This window comes from Lemur catta, chromosome 9 (assembly GCF_020740605.2).
Source record: "Lemur catta isolate mLemCat1 chromosome 9, mLemCat1.pri, whole genome shotgun sequence".
In the NCBI taxonomy this organism is placed as follows: domain Eukaryota; kingdom Metazoa; phylum Chordata; class Mammalia; order Primates; family Lemuridae; genus Lemur; species Lemur catta.
The window spans coordinates 84533322-84556626 of record NC_059136.1 but is presented as its reverse complement, the minus strand read 5'-3'; the positions used below and the strand labels follow the sequence as shown (position 1 = coordinate 84556626).

Below are 23305 nucleotides of genomic sequence, written 5' to 3'. Positions count from 1 at the left end.
AGAAAGTAGAGATGGCCACTACAGGTGAATCTTTTTAGAAGTTTGGCTAACACAGGATGGAGAGCTATAAGTCAGTAGCTAGAGGAAAATGTAGGATCAAAGGATGGGAATAATGCATGTCTTCTTACACGTTTATATAGTTTTGCACTTGTTCATCTTAAGTAGTGCCAACTCACAAGTAATTTGTATCAATGACTCTAAATATGTTAGCAAAAAAATTAAACATGGTTCAAAAACCTAAGGGAAAATATTTCGTAAGTGATCAGATGATGTTCAATATAAGAATCTATGACACAGCATTTCATTCATCTCTCCCATACATCAAAGTTGAAAATGATGAGTGTATGGTAAATATTTTCTACTTAGTTAACAATTTCTTATTTTTACCTTTAAAATAAAAAGAGTTCTTCCTTCATATGATCTTCCAATAGAGAACATGTGAATGAGGCCTGAATGAGTTTTATTCAGATGATGCATCCAATTTTGAATCTAAGAACAAATAAATAACAACCATGTCAGACTCTCTCACAATGACGGAGCTTTTAGAGAACAAAGGTAATAAAAAGACAACAGTAGGTCTCAGAATTCAAAGAGCACACGTGGAGTACAAAATTGAACAAAAAAACAATTTTCTATTTTTAATTTTCTCTGAACACTTAAAATTACATTTTCTGCCTTTATGGGTGGTAGCACATGATGCATGTGTTGTCCCTGCTTTAAAGCATACCTTCTCCTACCATTTATCACTAATACCTAATGGTAGAGTTTAAAAAAAAATTAATTGATGTGTTCTGGTTTCTTCTTGAAACAAAATTTATTTCCATTTTCTCACAAGTATTTAAGAGGAAAAGAAATAAATCAGCTTTAGGAAAACTGCCCAAACTACCTGAAAGTGTTTCTTAAAGTTCCATATATTATAATTTGCCACTGAACAGAAGATGCTAAGAAAAAGGCATTATCTTTTGCATTTAAAGGTTATTCTACCGAGCTGCACATTGGAGGGCATACTCTGAATAATTTCACCAGAGATAGTGATACATTTGCATTGATCCATTCACACACGCTTATCTGTCATCAGGAGAAGGTACATTTAAGATGGATGAATAAGGTGTTTCATTTCTGACTTTAAAAGCCCCATAAGGAGTAAAGAAATAACACCAAAGTGTTTCACTGTTCCATGATATAAAAGGGTCTGTGCTGAAAAAAATATATAAAATACATTTTGGAAAGTACCCATGTTTTCTTTTATTTCTATTCTTATTTAATCTGATGTGCAAGATATATATATATCTCACATGTATATGTATATCTATATTATATTTTTAAAATTTGACTTTTTTCTAGTGCATGTTAACGGCACTTTTGTGTGCCAAGTTATCTAAAACCTTTCCATTGCTTCTTATTTCAAGCTTCAAAAATGTGTGTTGAGACATGAAATACGTGGAAATAATTTTGAGAAGAGAGTTGACATCAAGATAATACAAAATACTCTTTAGAATAGGATCTCATTAATTTTATGTCTGGCATTCCTTTGTCCAGTACAGGGGAAGCATGGAAAATGTACATATGCATTCATTCATTCATTCATTCATTCTGTCAACAATTATCTATTTGAAGATCTCTATTTTCCTGCCCCTGGGGATATAGTGGTGAACCAGAAAGAAATGGCCTGCCTGCATGGAACTTGCAACTTATTAGGAGAAAAAGGCATTAATCAAATAATCATATGATTACATAATTCAAAACTGTGACAGGTATCACATTTGTGTGCTGTGGGGGCAGGTAGTACGGGGTAGCGGTGGTGGAGGGAGGGGTCTGATCCAGTCTGGGAGAGTAGATACAGCCACCTTCTTGTTTCAGCTAAAATTTGAAGAATAACAAGTTGTCCAGGTGAACAGTAACGGAGGAGGGGGCTGTGAGTTTTCCAGGTAGAATAGATAACAGCGTATTCAGAGTGCAGGGGTGCCACACACAGAGCTTGGCCTTTGGGAGGTCTCGACTGTGCAGAGGGTGCAGGGCAAGTGTCAAAGTCCTCTCTACCCCTCGGCCAAATCACTGCCTTCAAACACTGACTCGCTTTACACTCCACGGCTTTTTAGTTCAGGCCATTGTGACTGTTATTATAACATTACCTCACTCTCCCACTGCACTTCCCGTGTCCTTCGTAGGGGAGGGTTGGGCAAAGCAGGTGAACTTTAAATTAGTTTGTTAGTTCTTACAGAGCAGTAAAAGACTTAATGGAAGAGATACATGAACTGAGGTGCCCAGGCCATACGACGGCTGCACGTACATACTCTTCACGTAGCCCCTTCTCTGTCTTTATGCTTCTCCCTCAATCTTTAGAACTAAATGATAAAGATGCACTTGTAAAAAAAAAAAAGCAATAAAAGCTTCTTTTATTACATACTTCTTCTAAGGAGTGATACACTTCATAATTATATCCAGGAAGAGACCTTCGACTTCTCTGGGTTTGTAAGCTGCTTCCCCTTTCCAGTGCTTTCTGGAGATCTTCTATGAGGATCCTGGATTTGAAATGATAGACGTGATGAAAAGGAAATTGAGATAATAAAAAAATCAGGCAACAACCAAAGAAAATCATATGCATCTATGTAAAGTAGGACTATGGCAATCGATATTTATAAAAATACCAAATGTTGGGAAAATGTTCTTTTTCAGGAAATGAAAACTGTTAAATGAGGTAATAAATTTAAAGTATTAATAGGCAGATGTACTCAAATAATAACAGTAGTAATAACAACTATTATTGGTTGAGCAGCTACAACAACCAAGTGATGGCCACGAACGCGTACATTTGAGGACTTCCCGAGAGCCTGCACTGTGCTGTGTGTTTGATGTACGTGATCGTAGCTGATAGCCCTACGTGGTACATTCTGTTGTTATCACCATTTTAAAAATGGAAAAGCTGAGCCTCAAAAGTGTTAAGAACTTGCCCATGTCACTCTGCCGGTCAGTGCAGAGCCAGAATTTGAACTTGGGGGGTGAACCCAAATTCCAATCTTGGGACTCCACGTCCAGGTGACATGATGAAAACTGGGCCTAGGCTGCTCCTCCACGCCCTTGCCACATCCCCTCTCCAGCTGTGTCCACGTGCTCACATCCCTTCCACCACCCAGAGACTGTTCTTAGGTCACCTGCCAGCACACCTGACCTAAGACTCAGAGAGAGAAAGGAAAGGAGGGAAGAAGCTACAGTCCTCAAGAGGAAACTGAAGAAATACCCAGAAGTGGAAAAAGCTATTTCACTGCCTGCCAGTATGAAGGATGCCAAGAGACGAGGAGCTCAACTGAGCGGAATGAGTGCACTTGGAAATTAAAGGCTGAGGCCGGGGTGGGGGATTCCAGGCTGTGTGGAACCAGCTCCAGGCAGAGTCATTCATGTTCCTGATGTGACATCTGAGCTAGACAGATACAGCCTTGTCTTCCCAATACTCACCAGCCTCCACTGGTTAGAGCACCACGAGGTACCAAGGCGCTTCACTCATTTGCAATACTTAAAGATATTAGAAAACCTCTCAGTGATTTTTCTGGGCCTGGCAGGTGGTTAAAAAGCTTTGCTTTCATATTTTATTTTCCAAAAGAACCTATTGCTTAATGGCTATTAAAAGACCATGTAATGAGCATCTTTAAATGACTTCCAAGGCTGATCTATACAAGCCACTTAGGTTTTAAAAATTATCTTGAACCATCTGAATACTTTTTGGTTCATGAAGGAAATAGATTTTTCTGAGGGTCATATTGGGTATAGCACATTCTTTTTCACTTACTCATTTGTTATTTATTGAGTGCCCACTGTGGACAAAGTATTTAATCAGGAATTGACTATGAACTTACTGTTCTTTTGTTTCAACTTTGGACTTTAAAACTGGAAACACTCTAGAAGTCAAGATAAGGAGAGGTGGCTCAGAGCTTGGTCAAGTCTCCTGGCAGCCTCTTGCAGCAGTTCCAAATATGAGCGGAACGTTAAGTCATCAGTCTGAACACCATCTGTATTTGTGTTTTCTTTTTTCCCCTCAAGGTAAGAAGTTACAGATGACTAGGTTCGTGTGGGCTGAAGAACTTCACAATATTGTGAAGTCAGGTCTTGGGCCAGATGAACCTCTGTGTCAATGTCCTGACTTCCTTGCGCTGGGGGAGAATCCGGGAGGGGCAAGGAGGCAAGTTTGGGTGGGGCTGAGGTGGTTCTAAACTGTCAACATATTCCAGCACTGCAGGTGACCTTCGGGTCTCTTTCCCTCCCCAGGACCAGCTAGCCATCTCTCCTGGCTCCTTTTTCCTATCCCAGAAAACTAACGGAAAAAAAAAAAAAAGTAGATTTGCCAAAGCCAGCAATCTATCCAAGAATCTCCTTTTGAATTTCCAGTTTATAAAGTCTGTGGTATTTGGTTATAGCAGCCTAGCAAACTAATACAGGTCTCTTTTTAGTAACTTATGTTGCACCCTAAGAGACCAATGTTAAGTCAAACAATAATTGTGATATGGAAGGGCAAAACCCATTTTCCTCATCAAGTAGTTGACCAGAAACCAGCATACTGATGAGAAGGCTGTGAAATGGAATCTCAAAATGGTCTTCATGAACTGTTATATTTTCTTAGTTCCTTATGGCCTGTTGTTATTCCTAGGCTAGTTGTGTGTACTCCCATAGCAATGACTAGAACTATTAAGAACTTTCCAACTCATGTCATCACTCAGTACAAAACCACCTCCCCAAAGCTTCCAGGGTGGGGAGGGACCCTCAAAAATCCAAATTTCATTGGTATTTTTTTTTAACAGGTATTTAATTATTAAAACGACCAATTTTTTTTTTTCTGGCAGAATGAGTCATTTCATAGAGAGGGGTTGATCGCCTAGGGGACAGACACATGGGGTCACATTATCCCCACTTTAAAAATCAGTATAGCCATTAAGTATTCCTGTACAGAATAAATGATAATCTTTTGAAAATACTCCAGGCTACAATAATAAAAGTCAATTAAAATGATCTCTACCTACTGGGCCCGTGGAATTTAATCGACTCTTATGTATTATTATCTTGGGACCAACGGAATGAATAATTCTAAATGATCGTTCTCCATGAGGAGGCAACTGACTTAAACACTCATTTTTTAGACTCTATTCTCTGTGACATAAAGTGTGATATTTTATTCTATGTCAGTTCCACATGACCTAAATTTAATGGCAGGAAATAGAGACTTGTTAAGCTAACTGGTAGATTCTTTTCTACTGAATAATAATTAATGAAGCATGTGCGTTGTGACTGAGCGCCTATAGATATAATTGCTAGGCTCTTTCCTGTCAGGCATTCAGAGAATCACAGTACGCCCTCAAAGCTAGAGCAGCCGCTAAAATGTGTCCAGTACGAACAATAGTTTTATGCACAACTGTGATTCTGTTCTAGAAGCACAGATGAAATACCTTTCTGCAAAAACCAAATCACAGCTTTAATAAGGCTGTAAATTTCTTTCTGGCAGGGCTGTCTCTGTGTGGCCCAAGGGTGTCACTGTCATCTGACACCCCTTGGCCCAGCCCTTCAGAGAGACTGGACCCTCACCATGACCCACAGAGCGATGGGCCCCCCCAGCACCCCCCCCAGACAGCATCAGGGACCTGTGCACCAGTTTGGACAGTACAACAACCTGCTAAAAAGTTGGGATAGTTGAGGGTAGTCATTTACAATCATGGTTCTCAACCCTCAAATCCTAGGATTCCCAGTGAAAAATAAGTCATTCCCTCTTGTCTCATGAATTCCCCACACCACACTTCTCTTCCCAGATCTTCTACCGACACCCCTTCTCTCCACCACCCGCTTTTCCTTGTGCCCGCTGGAGTCCTGCTTCCACTGAAAATAAACTCCCTACAACCTCCAGTCTCTTCAGAGAACACACTTTTCTCATATTCTTGGCCCATCAGAAATTTGACAGTAAAGGACATATGTTCTTCTGTGGCTTTCTAGCCCCCTCACCCACACCCACCATGGGGCCAGGAGGAGGGAGGTCAGCTTTCTCCTGGACCCGTCTCTGCTTTCCCATTAATCTTCTAACTTCTGGAATGCTCATCCTCCCGCACCTCATGCCACTCCTGGCTGCTTTCCTAGAGCTCCTGGCTCCGCCCTGACAGCCCTGCCCCAGGAGTACCTGTCTCCCTCCTCCTCTAATCTCACCATCAGCCGAAGACATTCCAGCCTGCTCTGTGATTCCGGTGATTCAGCGCACCCATTCTTGGCTGCACCAGCCTCAGAGATCTGCACCCAACGCTCCCTGTCAACCACTTCCTCCGGGGCTACCCTGGACCTTGTCACCAGCTGTAAACATTCTACCCCAGAACTCTGAGTATCCAACAACCCACATTTTGTGGAATTTCCTTCCTTCCTGCTTCTTGCACATCTGTTTTCAATTTAAAAGACCTTCATGCCTTCCTTGGTTCTTGCATTGGCCCCATTATGCCTCCCCATCCAGATTAGCCCCCATGGATGAAAACTTGACCTAGTATCTCCTTGGGAACCTCAATGTCCTTGCCACCCTGGCCTTTCTACAGTCTGATCCAATGAAACCTCAACTCTGTAGCAAGGCTGCAATCTCTCTTCTCTGCATCACCTACTTTTCTTGGTCCTTACTCCAATTTTCCTTTTGGAAATGCACTTCAACCCCTGTTTCTTCATTTTCAGTAGGTAATTTGGCTTCTTACTTTATCCAGAAAATTTAGCCATTGGCTGTGATCTTTTTCCAGTGTTAGGTAGGGCCACATTTGCCTCTTCAGTCTGGGGAGGAGGCGTCCTTCCTGCTGTTCACACCCAGTCCTGCACCTGTACATTCTCTCTGGCACCATCAGTGTCTCCCTCCCTATTGGTCCTTCCCCTCAACCAACAGACATGCCAATTTCCCTCTGTAAGCAAATCCCAGATCTCTCAAGCAGTCACTGTTGCTGCATCTCCATGTAGTCACTTCTCATTCTCTGCTTCTCCCCTTATTCTAACTGCTTAGAGCTGCTCCACATTCTCACCTCCTGTTCGCTTCTCTGTTTTCTACCGATAACAATCTCACCCCACTGTTGGAGTTGTCAGTGCACTTTCCATTGCCACATCCAAAGGAAACTTCTCAGTCCTTTTCTCACTGGATATCACTGCAGCACCTGGCAACGTAGACCATTCCCTCTCTCTAAAGTCTTTCTTTTCTTCTTTAACTCCTGTGATTGTCTTCTACTTGCTCTCTTCTTACTGCTCCAACTATTCCTTTAAAAAAACAGCCTTCAAAATATCCAGATCTGTTCAAATCTGTCTACTCGGTCACTCAAACTAGAAAATTTAGAGTCATCCTTTGACTTCTTCCTTTCCTACTTACCATCCAACCAAGAGGAGAGTCCAGTGATTTTATCTCTGAAATATTTTTTTTTTGAATGCTCTCCTGTTCCCACTACTCCGTCCTAACTTAAGGCCTCACTATCTCTTACCTGGACTGTTACTGTAGTTTCCTATTGCCTCCCCGCACTTCCACCCCACTGACATGTGGCTCTTTTGCAATAGGACAGCACCATCCACAAGATGGGTCTGAGCTTTCACTCCTGCACACAACTCCCCACAACGTGGCCTTCCCACCTCTCTGCATCCTTTCTTTCTGCTCTCTGACTTGCACTGTACACTAACAGCTTGAGCTCCTACGCTGCTTCCCTTTGCTCTTGTGGTTCCCGCTGCCTGCCAGGTCGGTCTCATCTGTGCCTGGCTGACATGGCTCCTGTAGAAAGGCTCCTGTACATCTGCCTCCCCCCACCCCAGGCATTGCGAAGCTGCTTTCCTTTTTTCACAGAAAGAGGGTCTGTGTTTACTCTGATCACTTAGTGGTAACAGTGAAATGATCTGTCCATGTGTTCGCTCCCACCCTGGTTAGACTAATGAGCTCTTCAAGGTGAATCGATTCATGTCAGTTTTCTCAATATGAAAAACTGTACCTAAAACACTGTTGTAAGCACTTGATAAATAACCTTTAACTATAGTTTAGTTCACTTTAGTACAAATGAATTTTTTTTTTTTGAAATGGGATCTCACTCTGTTGCCCTGGGCAGAGTGCAGTGGCATCACCATAGCTCACCGCAACCTCAGACTCTTGGGCTCAAGTGATCCTCCAGCCTCAGCCTCCCGAGTAGCTGGGACCACAGGTGCATATCACTATGTTTGGCTAATACAAATGAATTTTATAGCAATTGAAAAGGAATTCTTACTTGTACTGGATGTTGGCTTCCCATAGGAAGGCTAACAGGGCTCGAGAACCATTCTGGGGAATATGGACATCAGTAACTGTTCCCTCTGATACATGAGAGATGCTGCTGGGCTGCCACAGGTCCACCTATAGTGCAGGAACCAACCTGTAATTCATATTCAGTGTAGGTGGGGAAAGATCCATGTCACAATGTCAAACACATCATCTTGTTTACATGCAGTAACACCAAACGTATTTTGGGATTAGAATCAATGCTTGCATCATTAGGATAAAAGTCCTATTTGATCTTGAATTTGGGCTCCAAATCATATCATATCCATATAGAGTTTGATCATAATTTACAAGTCATAGTTTGAAGATTGATACATTAAAGCCACAAGGTAAAAATGAGATAAAATAGTTTTAAGTTTGATATTGTTTTAAAATTATTTATTGTGCAAATATTTGGATAAACATAAGAAAGAAAAAGATATAAATCACCCTGTATCCTACTACATAAGCAAATTGTAGTAATTGAAACAGCTTTTGGTAAGTTTATTTATTTTTTTTAATTTCAAAATATTAAGGAGGTATAAATATTTTTGTTATATGGAGAGTTTTCAATGCTTGAGTCAGGGCTATTAGTGTCCACATCATCCGAATAGTGTTCATGGTACCCATTAGGTAGGTTTTTACCCATCTCCTCCCCATCCGCCCTTGTTGATTTCCAACAATTTTTACTTTCCTCTGTGCTCGTCAGCTAGTTCCAACTTATTAGAGAATACATGTGGTGTTTCTTTAACATTCTTGAGATACTTCACTTAGGATAATGGTCTCCAGTTCTATCCAAATTGCTACAAAAGACATTGATTCCTTTCTTTTTATGGTTGAGTAGTACTCTCTGGTATTTTGTCAATCCACTCATGTGTTGATGGGCATTTAGGTTGATTCCACATCTTTGCAATATTGTGAACTGTGCTGTGATAAACATTTGAGCTTAAGTGTCTTTTTGATAAAATGACTTGTTTTCTTTTGGGTAAATACCCAGTAGTGGGATTGCTGGGTCAAATGGTAAGTCTGTTTTTATTTCTTTGGTGAATCTCCATACTGTTTTTCCATAGAGGTTGTTTCCATAGGGACTACTAATTTGTAGTCCCACCAACAGTGTAAAAGTATTCCTTTCTCTCTGCATCCACACCAGCATCTATTATTTTTTTTTACTTCTTATTAAGAATCATTCTGATGGGGGTAAGGTGATATTTCATTGTGGTTTTTAATTTGCATTTCCTAAAGATTAGGGACGTTGAGCATCTTATCATATGTTTCTTGGCCATCAGTCGATCTTCTTCGAAAAAATTCTATTCCTGTCTTTTGCCTACTTTTTAATGGGGTTATTTGTTTTTTTCTTGATGATTTATTTGAGTTCTTTGTAGATTCTGGATATTAGCCCTTTATTGGATGTATAGTTTGTGAATATTTTCTCCCATTCTGTAGGCTATTTGCTCTTTTGATTATTTGGTTATCTTGGCTGTGCAGAAGCCTTTTAATTTAATCAGGTCCCATTTATTTGCTATTGCTGTAATTGCTTTGGGGTCTTAGTCATAAATTCCTTGCCTAGGCTGATATTTATTGATAGAAGAGTTTTTCCTATATTTTCTTCTAGAATTTTTACAGTTTCATGCCTTACATTTAAGTCTTTTATCCATCTTGAATTAATTTTTGTGAGTGGTGAGAGGTAGGGGTTCTGTTTCATTCTTCTGCATGTGGCTATCCAATTTTCTCAGCACCATTTATTGAATAGGGCTTCTTTTCCCCAGTGTATGTTGTCTGCTTTGTCAAAGATCAGTTGGTTGTAGGTAGATGGTTTTATTTCTGGGTTCTCTGTTCTGTTCCATTGATCTATGTCTCTATTTTTGTACCAATTTCATGCTGTTTTGGTTACTAAAGCCTTGTATGTAGTGTGAAGTCTGGTTAATGTGATGCCTCCAGATTTGTTCTTTTTGCTTAAGATCGCTTTGGCTATTTGGGCTCTTGTTTGGTTACAACCAAAGCATAGAATTATTTTTTCAAGATCTGTGAAATATGATGGTATTTTGATGGTGATTGCATTGAATCACTTTTGGTAACTTTAAATGGAACATTCTCCACCTGGCTCCTCCCCCAACACATGCCTTTCTCCAATTTCTTCTCAACTTTCACATGTCAATAGAAACATCCCTTTTTAGGGGGGACTTGGCCACTAGGGTAGGTCTCCTTGTTACAGTTCTTAGAGCACCTTGTGCTTCTTTCATTCCATAGCTTCCTCTTGCCAGAGTGTAACCTCTGTGAGGGCAAAGGGTTTGTGCATTTGGTTACCCCCCATTCCAAGTGCCTAGAATGGTGCCTTGTGTACATTAGCCACCCAATCACTATCAGTTGCATGGGTATAGACCTCCTCCCATATGCTATTGTGCCTTGGTCAGTTTTCCCCACCTGATAGGAGATCTGCCTTCATCAACAGCAAGACCAAACTCAGATGGGAGAGAGCAGAGCCTATCTCTGCAGGAGCTTTGGGTAACATTTCCAATTAGGCACAGTTTGTCTTTATAGTCCTGTCTCTGTCTTCCTTTGTCTGCTCTGGGCCTCCCTCTTCCTGAATAATTCATCCTGGTCCTGCTGTAGGGCTGTGATCTCTGCTAAGCCCTGATCTGATAAAGTTTAGTTACTTTATCTTCACTTCGGTATCAGTGTCTGCATTCTGTTAGGGAACTCTAGAAGACCAAAAAATACTTCATGACTCAAGGAAATAAACCTCTAATGGTATAATTTAATCTGGAACAGGGTAGAGAGGCTTTTATTTTTGGAACAAAGAGTCTACCTGTTTCCTTTTAAGCAGCTGACTCCACCATCTTGCAAGGGCAAATCTGACTCAGCTAACATGCCAGTCCAACGACCATAGAAAAACAGAAGTGTGAGGCTGGAAGGGATGCTGAGAGGTCATTCAATCCATCTGTCAGCCCTTGGGCAAGGATACATCTAGGACTGTACCAAACTGACCCTAGTAGATGTGTCTAAACCACATCTTTTAAGTCTCCAAAAGAGGAGAATCAACAGCATCCCAATTTAACTCATTTTCACAATTAACACTATTGTCAGACATTTTTCTTAATCCCTTACACAGCAGCACAGTGTGTGTGTGTGTGTGTGTGTGTGTGTGTGTGTGTGTGTGTATGTGTTTTGGTCTTTAGCGAGGAATAGCTTGTTTCTTACCGTCATAAGATAAAAGCACGTTGGTATCTTTCCCTTTTCTGTGTATATTAAATTTTCTAATCCTTTATAATCATCTTTGGGACTTGCCTCTAAATCCATTACAGAGACAGATTTTTGATATTAAGGCTAACAGTTTGCTGCCACACCTTAATGCCAGTAGAGGTGAGGAAATTGTGCTGTAGGCAGAGGGCAGAGAGACACAGGTACCTACAATAATATGAATTACACTCTGGAGATGAGTCTAAGTGTTATTTTCTGGGGTACACGCTAAAATAAGAATCCTCATTCTACAGAAAAGAGTAGCTTCCCCACGGGAAAGTTCCGAAGAACTTGTCCTACATCAAGACTTGGAGAAGGCTTCCCAGGAAACTACCATGCCACCGGAAAGCATAGGTCAAAAGGACAATTGACTGAACAGAATTTGCAAAATCAGAAATTGTATTTTGTTGTGATATTAAGAATATAAATTAAAATGAATTATCAGTTTTTCCCAGTAATACTTGGGAGAAAGGGTGTTTGGATAAGTAGTGTGGATATTTTTAGTCAGGGTGGCAGGCATGTGCCTATATCAGGACACAGGGGACAATAAGAAGCATCCAAGATTTGTAAAGCATCACCCACTTTATACATATTACTTATCTTTTCAATAACACCTTGAGATAGGAATTGTAGATACATTTTAATGAATGAGAAGACTCAGGTTCATAGAGGTTAAGTCACTTTCCCAAGGATGCACAGCTACAAAATGGCTGATACAGGATATGCTGAACTCCAGTGCCCATAATTTACTGACCTTTGTACATGTCTTTAGTATTTTCTGAGACTACCCCAGGAGGATAAGCATTTTCCAGCTTCCTGACTTTGAGTTTGAGGGGGTCTGGTCAGTAGGTCTCACACCCTGGTCTTTCCTGTGGAGTAATTTATCCTATAAATTAATATGCAGATATTTCAAGGTTCCAATCAGCCCATTGTGTGTAGATTTCTATCAGCCATTTCCTCAGGGTCTGATCACGTCTGCATGAGGTGACAAGTGGTTCTGAACTGCAAAGCTGTGTGACCCTGGGTTGCAACATAACAAAAGTACAGAGAACCTTGTTAGGATGGCCTTGAGCTGTTTGCCAATCATCTTGGGTCTTTGCTACAAACAGCCACCTGATATTCCCCAGGAAAGGACACTCCTTTCCAGAGCCTTCTGGCTATTCCCATGTGCCCCTTCATGTGATCACCCATCATATATATTCAGATCTATTTAAGAGGTGAGGGTAGTTTAATGTTATGGTCACTATTCCATTTGGAATTTGACAGGCTGGGGCTGAAATTCTAGCTCTGGCAGCTCTGTGTAACTTTGGGGAGGTTTTAACATTTCTGAGCTTCAGTCTCCTCATCTGTACTATGAAGATAAACAACCCACCCACAGGCTTTTTTGGAGGATTCATGGGAATAGCAGAAGTAAAACATATAGCCGAGAGTCTGGCATATAGTAAGAGCTTGAAAACTAATAGCTATTTCTTACGATTGCTATTTGAAAAGCATATGAAAAGAAAAGCTGGAAGAAGCAAAGACAAAGTTCCACTTTGTATGGTTAAGATGAAGGACATGGTGAGATCATGCCCTCATTTAGGGAGATTAAAACCTAGAGATGGCTTTAAGCGTGTGGGGGCAGGAAGCAATACGTAAATCAAGAATATGAACAAAGCAGGAATGTTTCCTAGCACAAAGGCACATGGCTGGATTTGAAGCCACTACAGTGGTGGTCAATTCCATGGGCTCTGGATCTGACTCCCTAGAGTCACATTTAGGCTCCCATTTAGTATCTTTGTGATTCTGGGCAAGTTCCTTAACCTCTCTGAGCCTTGCTTTCTTCATTGGTAAAATGAAGATGATAATTACCTCTTCCTTGTTGATCCATATTTAATAATGTTACTGTTTATTATTGAGATTAGAGAGGTTATATTAACAGAAAATACGGTGATTAAGAGCTTGAATTCTAGAGCCAGGCAGCGTGGGGCTGAATCCCAGTTCTGCCACTTATTAGCTGTGTGACTAGGGGCCATTTGCTTTAGCTTTGTGCACTTCAGTTTTCTCATTTATGAAATGGGATTGTGAACAGGATATTTTTCACAGATTTGTTAGGCTTAAATGAATTAATACACACAAAGTGCTTAAAATAGTGCCTGGTGACTGGGGGCATTTATTAAATAATAAGTGATTCAAAATTCAAAAACTAATTTCTTTGCATTTAAAAAAAGTCATAATGCAGTCTGGCACTAATTTCATGGCTCTTCTGGTTCCTGTGCTGTGTGCTTACTTACTGGCCTGCCCTAATTCTGAGAAGCACACCACCTACCTTTTGGGCTCAGGGCTGATCACACACCTGGCTCAGGTGGCACATGGTGTCCTCCAGCAGCGTCAGGGTTAAGTCCTATATGGGGACATGGGAAGACATTTGAGGTGCTCCTGCGACCTGGTAACAGATGGCCTGCCTCCCAGCTGCCCAAAATAACACAGAAGCGTGGAGGAGGACTGTCCTGCTCTATATTTATTCTTATTTTTTGTTGGTTTAGAAAAGTGTTAGTTAGGCAGGGCACTTGTACTACATTATAGGTTTTTAAGTAAGATAACTTGATATGGAGTTTGTCATCAATTAGTACTTGATTTAATTTACATAATCATATTAATTAAATATTAGCACACACAAAATCTGAATATACTGGAAAGTGTCCTCTCTTTTTTACTCTTTTTTTTTTTTTTTTTTTATATATTTTTTTATTTCAGCTCATCATGGGGGTACATAAGTTCAGGTCATATACATTGTCCCTGTCCCGCCCATCCCCCCGAGTCAGAGTCCCAAGCGCGTCCGCTCCCACTCTCCAGACAGTGCGCCTGGCACTCGCCATGTATTCATACCTCGATCCCCTCCCCCCCCCACCTCCCCGGGTCTGCACCCTCAAGCATGACCATTCCCCAGAGGGTGCGCAATGCACTCGTCATGTAGGCATACACCCATCCCCTCCCCCCACCCCCCATCCCAGTCTGATATCCAATTGGTATCCTTCCCTGATGTACATTTAGGTGATGATCAGGGAAACCAGTTTTCTGGTGAGTACATGTGATGCTTGTTTTTCCATTCTTTGGATACTTCACTTAGTATAATGGGTTCCAGCTCTCTCCAGGAGAACCAAAGAGATGTCGTATCATCGTTATTTCTTATAGCTGAGTAGTACTCCATGGTATACATATACCACAGTTTACTAATCCATTCGTGGATCGATGGGCACTTGGGTTGTTTCCACATCTTTGCGATTGTGAATTGTGCTGCTATAAACATTTGGGTACAGGTGTCTTTGTTAAAGAATGACTTTTGTTCTTCTGGGTATATGCCCAATAATGGAATTGCTGGATCAAATGGTAGGTCCACTTGAATCTGTTTAAGGTATCTCCATATTGCTTTCCATAGGGGTTGCACTCTTTTTTACTCTTAAAATTGTTTGGTCTGTACCAATTTAGCCTTCTTGAATCTTCCTTTAGGATCTTTGGCTATGACTGCTCAGAAAGCTTCTCTGATGGCCAAGTTCAGGTCAAGTACCTTGCTATCTGCTTTATGAAATTGTGTTTCTTTCAGTCCGCAACTTTTCATTATATTTCATTGGTATCAATAATTGTTATTTGCATTTCCTAGGGCTGCCATAACGAATTGCAACAAACTGGATGGTTTAAAACAACAGAAATTTATTCTCTCAAAGTGCTGAAGGACAGAAGTCCGAAATCCAGGTGTTGGCAGGGCTGTGCTCCCTCTGAAGCCTCTAGGGGAGAATCCTGACTTGTTTCCTCTACCTTCTGGTGGCCCTAGGAATCCTTGGCTTGTGGTTACATCGATCACTCCATTTTCTACCTCTATCTTCACCTGTTCTTCTCTTCTGTTTCTTATAAGGATACTTGTCACTGGATTTAGAGCCCGTCCAGGCAATTCAGGATGAGCTCACCTTGAGATCCTTAAGTACATCTGAAAAGACCGTCTTTCCAAATTAGGTCACATTCACAGATTCCCATTAGGACATGGACGTATCTTTTGTGGGGCCACAATTCAACCCAGTTGACATACTAATATATGTTTCCCTGTTATCTCCACAAGAGTGAAGACAGTGGGACTCCCCCACTTCCATTCTCACACTGTATTCCCGGTGCTTAGAACCATGGGTGGCACATAATAGGCACTAAATATTTTGTAGAAGGAATAAATTTATCTCTTTCCTCTTTCTTCAAATATATACTCTAAGATTGCTTTAGAGCATTTCTAAATGCCTAATTCTAATTCCCCTTATCAAGAAATTTATAAGGTGGTTCCCTGAAATTTTGTCTACTCATCCCATTTCTCAACTTAATTTTGAATTTTTATTACGTTCAGGTGTAATCCTAGACTAAGCTGCTTCTTAAGTTACAGTGCTGCATTATTTTAGATGACTGTAATGGCCACTTCAATCACAAAGTTTTAAAGAAATGCTTATTTTTCACTGTATTATTTGTCCTTGCTCTATTTATGACTTGCCAACATTTCAAATATCACTGGGCTGCTGGAAGGGAAACTTGGCCAGAGACTATGGTCTTCTGTGAGCCAAAGACCTTTGGTAGGCTGTTAAAATTCTGGGGCTAATTTTACTTAGCCTCATCCTTTCTTTAACCACAGAAGCAATTTGCAAGTTATCACTTTCCTAAAACAGAGCCCTAATGATTCCAACAAAAGGCCCCAGAAATTAGTCCCAGCTGCTCAAGAGGCTGAGGCAGGAGGATCGCCTGAGCCCAGGAATTTGAGGCTGCAGTGAACTGTGATCACTCCACTGCCCCAGTCTCAGCAACAGAGTGAGACTCTGTCTTTAAAAAAATAAAAAAGTTGGGGGGGGGTGCAGAAATTTAAGTGACTAAGGCTTCAGCTGTTTTGCTATAAAAATAAAAATATATCAACTAAAAACTAATTAGGCATTAAAATAATTATAAAAATTGGTGGGAGCTCAATGGTAGAATAAAATGAGACTAGACCAAATGAAAGCATTGCTTAAGAATGTAAATTTCAATATAACAGAAATTAATGCTACTAGCCTGAGTACCAGTTATAAGGCTAGCATGATTCCCACATTAGGTAAATGTGGAAGGTCTGGTAAAACTCTGTTTTGCTGTCCAAGATTTTCCCCTAATTCTCTTCAAGGCTGAATGCCGATTGTTATAGCTGGATAGTACCTCTCTTTGATCAAAACCAAGCATACGTGTTGGCAAAGGAAATGACTCTTAACATTTCCCTGAACTACTAGTTGATACATTCACCAAACTGCAAGGATTGCTGAAGCCCATCAGTCAAAGACTCTCGGGACATACATGTGGTCAAGGGAAGTTTGGTTTATTGGCCTGTTGCAACCAGGGGACAACCCAACATGGGAAACAGGCGATCTCAGTTAGAGGTGTTAGAAAGGACTAATTGAGGGAGATTTCGGCTTGCCTTAGGTGATTTGTGGAGGGTTTAGAGAATTGAGGTTTTTCTTAGGACTAAATGCTGTGAGGAAGGGAAATAATTCTATCATGTGATATTTTAGTAATTTTATTGAGAAGGTGGGAAAGGCAGAGTGGAGCTAAAACTGTAACTGGTGAAAAAGCAGTAATTTCTATTAGCCAGAAAAGGGGCATGTTTGGTCATTTTTATGGAATAGACAATGTTTTTCCCCCTTGGTCAGTGTGTAGACATGATCACAGTGGTCTTGTTTTTGTCTTATTTCATGGTGAACACAGAGTGGTCTCGTCTGATGTTGGTGCTGTGTGAAATGGTTTAGGATCAACATAAGAGCACCAAGGTCCAGCTGTTAGTGTCAGGCTCTTCCCTTTTTCAGGATGGTCACCAGTCTACTTAGGTCACATGAAAACCTAACGGTAAAGTAGATGAGAGGAGGGAACTCTCAGCATCATCAGGCCAGGGTGGCTTGGAAGTGATTGGGTTATGGAGATTGGGGTTATGCAGTGAGAATGTAGATTTGTGCTGGTCCACCCAGGAGAAATTAGGAAGTCAGTGACATCTGATTTTGGCACCTTGCATCTTTCTGTAGCACCGACACACCATCACCTTTTTCATACAATGGAGCCAACACCACCTTCATTCCCACCCTCTAAGTGAACATGAGAAGACTCATAAGTGCTAAGGAAAGGTTCCTGACTTCTACACTAGAGCCTCCAAGAACTTAGCAGCCACTCAGGAAATTTACTAGATGAGAGAAATAACAGTTCACTGTGTTTTGCTAATTTAAAATAATTCTACACCTGAGAATTGAGTTAGCATTTTCAGCCTGGCTCTGTAGTGGAATGGAAGGAAATAATCAGAGCATCTGGCATATTACCTGAAGACCCATTAAAAAGTACATTGGAATACAAGAGCCCCTGGGCTGCATCTCATTAGGTAGCAGAGATTTCCCTCTACACTCTTCTGATGACTTATGATTTTCACACTGATGCCCGCTTCATGATATTTGATCACTACACTCAGAAGTATTCCATTTGGTGTCCTCAACAACAATATGATAGTGTATTTATGTTTAAAAATTCTGGCTCTTTTCTGGGGTCTAATACTTGATGAAAATCACTTCAGATTTTGTTATGCATATTCTCTTTCAGATGCTAGCCTAAGAATTCTTCTAAGTATTAACCAAATAAATCAAACAAAACTCTTCTTTGGTTTAGTGAAAAAAATTCCCAACTTGGGAAACAAAAGAAATAGTTTCTTCCTGGTTCTATCTAAACTTTGATATGTCATATGTCAGAGCCTTAATTTTCTTAATTACAAGTAAAGGGGTTGAATTACATGATTCCCAAGTATCCCTTAAACTCTGTAATTATGCCAGACTCAATGTGCTTTTTTTGACTATAAAAGTTTACAGTTCCCTAGGAAAATATTTATCAAGTTTACTCATGCTTTTCTCCCTATCCTGAAAATCAGAAAAAGACTCCCAATAATAATTTAGCACTAGTATTACTTTTCAGTGGTCAGTTATATTGACTTATAGGTCTGTACTGGTAAATAATACATAAGCAAGATAACTATTCAATTTTTAGAAAGTTAATTTCAACCCCTTTATGGAAAGCACTTTTTCAAAACAGCTGAGAGGATGAAATGGAAATCAGCACATTATTTTCTTCTGTATTAATTGTCAGCTGATATAAAAAACCAATGGAGAATCCCCAGAGTGGAGGGCGGGATGATGTGGCAGCGGGATCATCACCCTGGGAATAGCCCAGAGGATCTGGAGGTTGTTCTGTCTCTCAGGTGCCCGTGAGAATGGGCTGATTTTCAAAAGTCACAGCTAGGGTAACCCCTACCCCCACTGTTTCGCTGTTTACTGAAAGGCTACCGAGCCTCAGCCACTGAGCTAAGTGCTGAGGATACAAGGATGAGCTCTGCCCTCAAGGGCTAAGCAGATATTATATGTGGTGTGATTATCTACAGAGAGAAGACACAGTACTGTTCCATCAAGTTTTGGGAGGTGGCTGGGGACACTTTCCCAGGAGAGGTGTTGCCTATGCATAATATTGAATGACGAGTAGGAGCTCGTCTGGCAAAGGTGAAGGGAAGAGGGAATGAGAGGCTCCATGCAGAGGATGATTGGGTCAGGGAAAGAATAAAGAAGAGAGAGAATGTGCTGACAGTGTTGGACTTTACCTGTGCCCCGTGATCCTGAAACACAGAGATGGTTATATGAATGCCACTATCCCACTATATTCCAGAAATGACTTACTGCAGGGGACTGTTGCTCCCTGTTGGACTTAGATAAGACTTAGGATTCTTCCTTTGATTACCTATGACAAGTCTAGACATAGACCCCTCCAGATTCTCCTTCTTTGCCTCACAAGTAATTATGAACAGTTTATTACTAAATTACTATAAGCAAAAGCCAACAGATTCAACACATAGCAGGATTATAGACTCAAGAACATCAGATACCAGTTTCATGGTATCTAAAATAATGGCTCGGCTGGGTACAGTGGCTCACACCTGTAATCCTAGCAGTCTGGGAGGCTGAGGTGGGAGGATTTCTTGAGCTCAGGAGTTAGAGACCAGCCTGAGCAAGAGTGAGACCTGTCTCTACTAAAAAAATAGAAAAATTAGCTGGGTGTGGTGGCTCACGCCTGTAGTCCCAGCTACTTGGGAGGCTGAGGCAGGAGGATTGCTTGAGCCCAGGAGTTTGAGGTTGCTGTGAGCTAGGCTGACACCACGGCACTCTAGCCAGGGCAACAGAGTGAGACTCTGTCTCAAAAAAAATAACATAACATAACATAACATAACATAACATAACATAACATAATGGCTAGAGGAAATTCCTGAAACAAAATGGAAATGATACGCAAGGGTATCTAAGGGTATCTACATACATTTTTCAATGCATGCAGATGAAATATTTAAGACAATTATATTATCAACAGGGGAAGGATAAAGGGACTTCAAGGGAGGTAACGTATCTACAACGCAGAAAAGCAAAGCATCAAAAAGAAAATAGTTTAAAAAAAGAAATAAGAAAATATATCAGTAAATATAGTGAAAAAAAGGATTACATTCTCTAGTTAAAAGAGCATGTATATTGAATAAAAAATATCCTCTTAAGTGCTGGTTACAAGAGACGCACAAAATAGAATGGGTGAAAATAGAATACTGGAAAAAGGTAAAGCATACAAATCGGAAAGAAGAAAACTGGAACAGCTATATTAATAGCAAACAAAACATTAGAGCAAAACCATTTTTAAGGATAACATATCAGTATGTGTCACTATATACAGCATGTGTATATATGCCTATATATGTATACATATATATGTATGTATGTACATTTGTATATTTATATATACTGATAAAACATTCAATTTATTAGGAAGAGATAAATACTAACTATCTGAATACATTCAACATTGACACAACAGCATCCAAATATATAATATATATGGTAAAAGTTGACAATATCATAAGGATAGTGAATTATAAATCTTCAGTTATATCTCAGTAAGTGAAAGATTAAACAGACTTTCTTTCTTAGCACATGTAGAATTTTTATGAAAATTGACCCAACACCAGGCTACAAAACAAGTTCCAACAAATGTCAGAGAATTGATGTCAAATGATCTCTGATCACAGTGTAATTAAATTTAGAAATCAATGACACAAACTGTCTAGATTTAGAAACTAAAAAACAGATTTTTAAATAACTTGCAGGTTAAAGAGGACACTGCAGGGAAATTAGAATCAAATCACAAATAAATATAACATTTCAAAGAGAGGCATTTATAACCTTAAATGCTCATGTTCCAAAAGAATAAAGATATAAAATTGATATGTCTAAACCAAGAAAGTACAAAAGTAAAAAAGTAGTGAAGCTAGGCATGGTGGCCCATGCCTATAATCCTAGCACTCTGGAAGGCTGAGGCCAGAGGGTTGCTTGAGCTCAGGAGTTCGAGACCAGCCTGAGCAAGAGTGAGACCCCATCTGCACTAAAAACAGAAAAATTAGCTGGGCTGCGTGGCACACACCTATAGTCCCACCTACTCAGGAGACTGGGGCAGGAGAATCACTTGAGCCCAGGAGTTTGAGGTTGCTGTGAGCTAAGATGACTCTGCTGCACTCTACTTGGGGCAACTGAGCGAGACTGTCTCAACAACAACAACAACAACAACAACAACAAACTAGTGAAAACAAAAAAATAGCAGGCAGGTCCTAATAAATATGAGAGGAGAAATTGATGAAATGCAAAACAAAGGTAATACTGAGGATGAACAAAACTGAAACTTGGTCTTTGAAACACATTTAAAATAGAAAAACTGTCAGCAAATCTGCTTAAGAATCAAAGAATAAAGATTCAAATGACCAATATTAGCAATGAGAAAGTGACGTAAACTCAGATTCATCAAATTAAAGAGAATACTCTAAATGACCTTAAGCTAATACAATTGAAAAATGAAAAATTTCTTCGGAAAACATAATTTACCAAAATGTGACTTACAAAATTGGCTGTCATTACATTTGTAATTAATTGTCCCCCTTCCAATATCTGGTGGTTGCCAAATGGGTGTCATGAAATTGATCTTTTATTGCTCCTTTTTTTCTAAATTTCATGAGTGAAGAAAGATGAGTGTTGATAGGAACAAGGCATGGGGCATTTGGAAGTTTTTGAGACTAAGTGCATTGGGTTTAATAGTTAGATGCTTTAGATGTATACTTGTAAATATAAGTGCTAGCCTTCTTGAGTACTCCTCTTTCTATGTAAACAATGATTTATTCTAGGCTCAATAGGAATTGGACTTCATTTAGGTAAGATTTTCTTTAGATAGCAATGAAATGGTTCTTTTGTTATTCTTGTTTCTAGTTCAATTGGAACAAAAACCATTCAATCATGGAATTTTACACATCCTGATGGGACAGTAGGTAAAAGGGACTGTTTGCCCTTACTATCTCATCTCCATCTCTCTGTCTTGGAGACAGATGGTCATCTGCCTGGGACAAGAAAATGGCTGTAGCAGTAAGAGGGGAAGAATTAGAAAAATTAGACACATTTAAAAGCAAGTTCAGTTATTTCAGATTGAGGATGACTATTAACTCTTTTTTTTTTTTTTTTGAGACAGAGCCTCACTCTGTTGCCCAGGCTACAGTGAGTGCTGTGGCGTCAGCCTAGCTCACAGCAACCTCAAACTCCTGGGTTCAAGCAATCCTCTGCCTCAGCCTCCCAAGTAGCTGGGACTACAGGCATGCGCCACCATGCTTGGCTAATTTTTTCTATATATATTTTTAGCTGTCCATATAATTTCTTTCTATTTTTAGTAGAGACGGGGGTCTCACTCTTGCTCAGGCTGGTCTCGAACTCCTGAGCTCAAACAATCCGCCCGCCTTGGCCTCTCAGAGTGCTAGGATTACAGATGTGAGCCACTGCGCCCGGCCATCTTTTTAAAAAAAAAATTCTAGGCCAGGCGCGGTGGCTCATGCCTGTAATCCTGGCACTCTGGGAGGCCGAGGCGCGTGGATCGCTCGAGGTCAGGAGTTCGAGACCAGCCTCAGCAAGAGTGAGACCCCATCTCTACTAAAAAATAGAAAGAAATTATCTGGCCAACTAAAAATATATATATAGAAAAAATTAGCCGGACATGGTAGCACATGCCTGTACCTGTAGTCCCAGCTACTGGGGAGGCTGAGGCAGTAGGATCGCTTAAGCCCAGGAGTTTGAGGTTGCTGTGAGCTAAGCTGACGCCACGGCACTCACTCTAGCCCGGGCAACACAGCGAGACTCTGTCTCCAAAAAAAAAAAAAAAAGAAAGAAAAAAAATTCTAATTTATTATTTTATTTTATTTTAGAGGGGTCTTGCTCTGATGCCGAGGTTGGAGTGCCATGGCACGATCATAGCTTACAGCAGCCTCAAACTCCTGGGCTCAGGCTATCCTCCTGCCTCAGCCTCCCAAATAGCTAGGACTACAGATGCACACCACCACACTCATAGATAACTGTTTATTCTTAAAAAGATTAAAAATTCTCAAGTGTTCAGCTGACTGATATTTTTAAGCAGTCAAGAACATTCATTCTTGAAGATATAGTTTGATTTGCATGGCTTTACCTCCTGGACAGTATTAGAAATCTATGAATAAACAACTAGTGAGGGAATTCCTAAATGAATCCAGGCGCTACAGTTTGGATGTCAGCTGTCCTACCCTCTGCCACAGTATCCACGCAGGTAGTCTTTATTTTTCACCTGTTCCTACTCTGATTCCAGAACTGAGTTCACGGCATGAGCATTAGTGAGTAGTATAAACCTTACTAAATATTTGATAGGGGAGATAAAGTAGGGAAT

The 23305-nt window shown here is 40.3% G+C and overlaps 1 protein-coding gene across 1 annotated transcript in view; it reads right to left on the bottom strand.

The window, feature by feature from the left end:
* The window catches only part of CPA6 (carboxypeptidase A6), a 266163-nt gene that overhangs the window by 73383 nt on the left and 169475 nt on the right, over nt 1-23305 (bottom strand). The window contains exons 3-5 of the mRNA XM_045560547.1: nt 8229-8353; nt 2408-2522; nt 388-489 (exon numbers count right to left, since the gene is read on the bottom strand). Of these exons, the coding sequence (XP_045416503.1) occupies nt 388-489; nt 2408-2522; nt 8229-8353 (342 nt within the window). The remainder of the gene's footprint in view (nt 1-387; nt 490-2407; nt 2523-8228; nt 8354-23305) is intronic.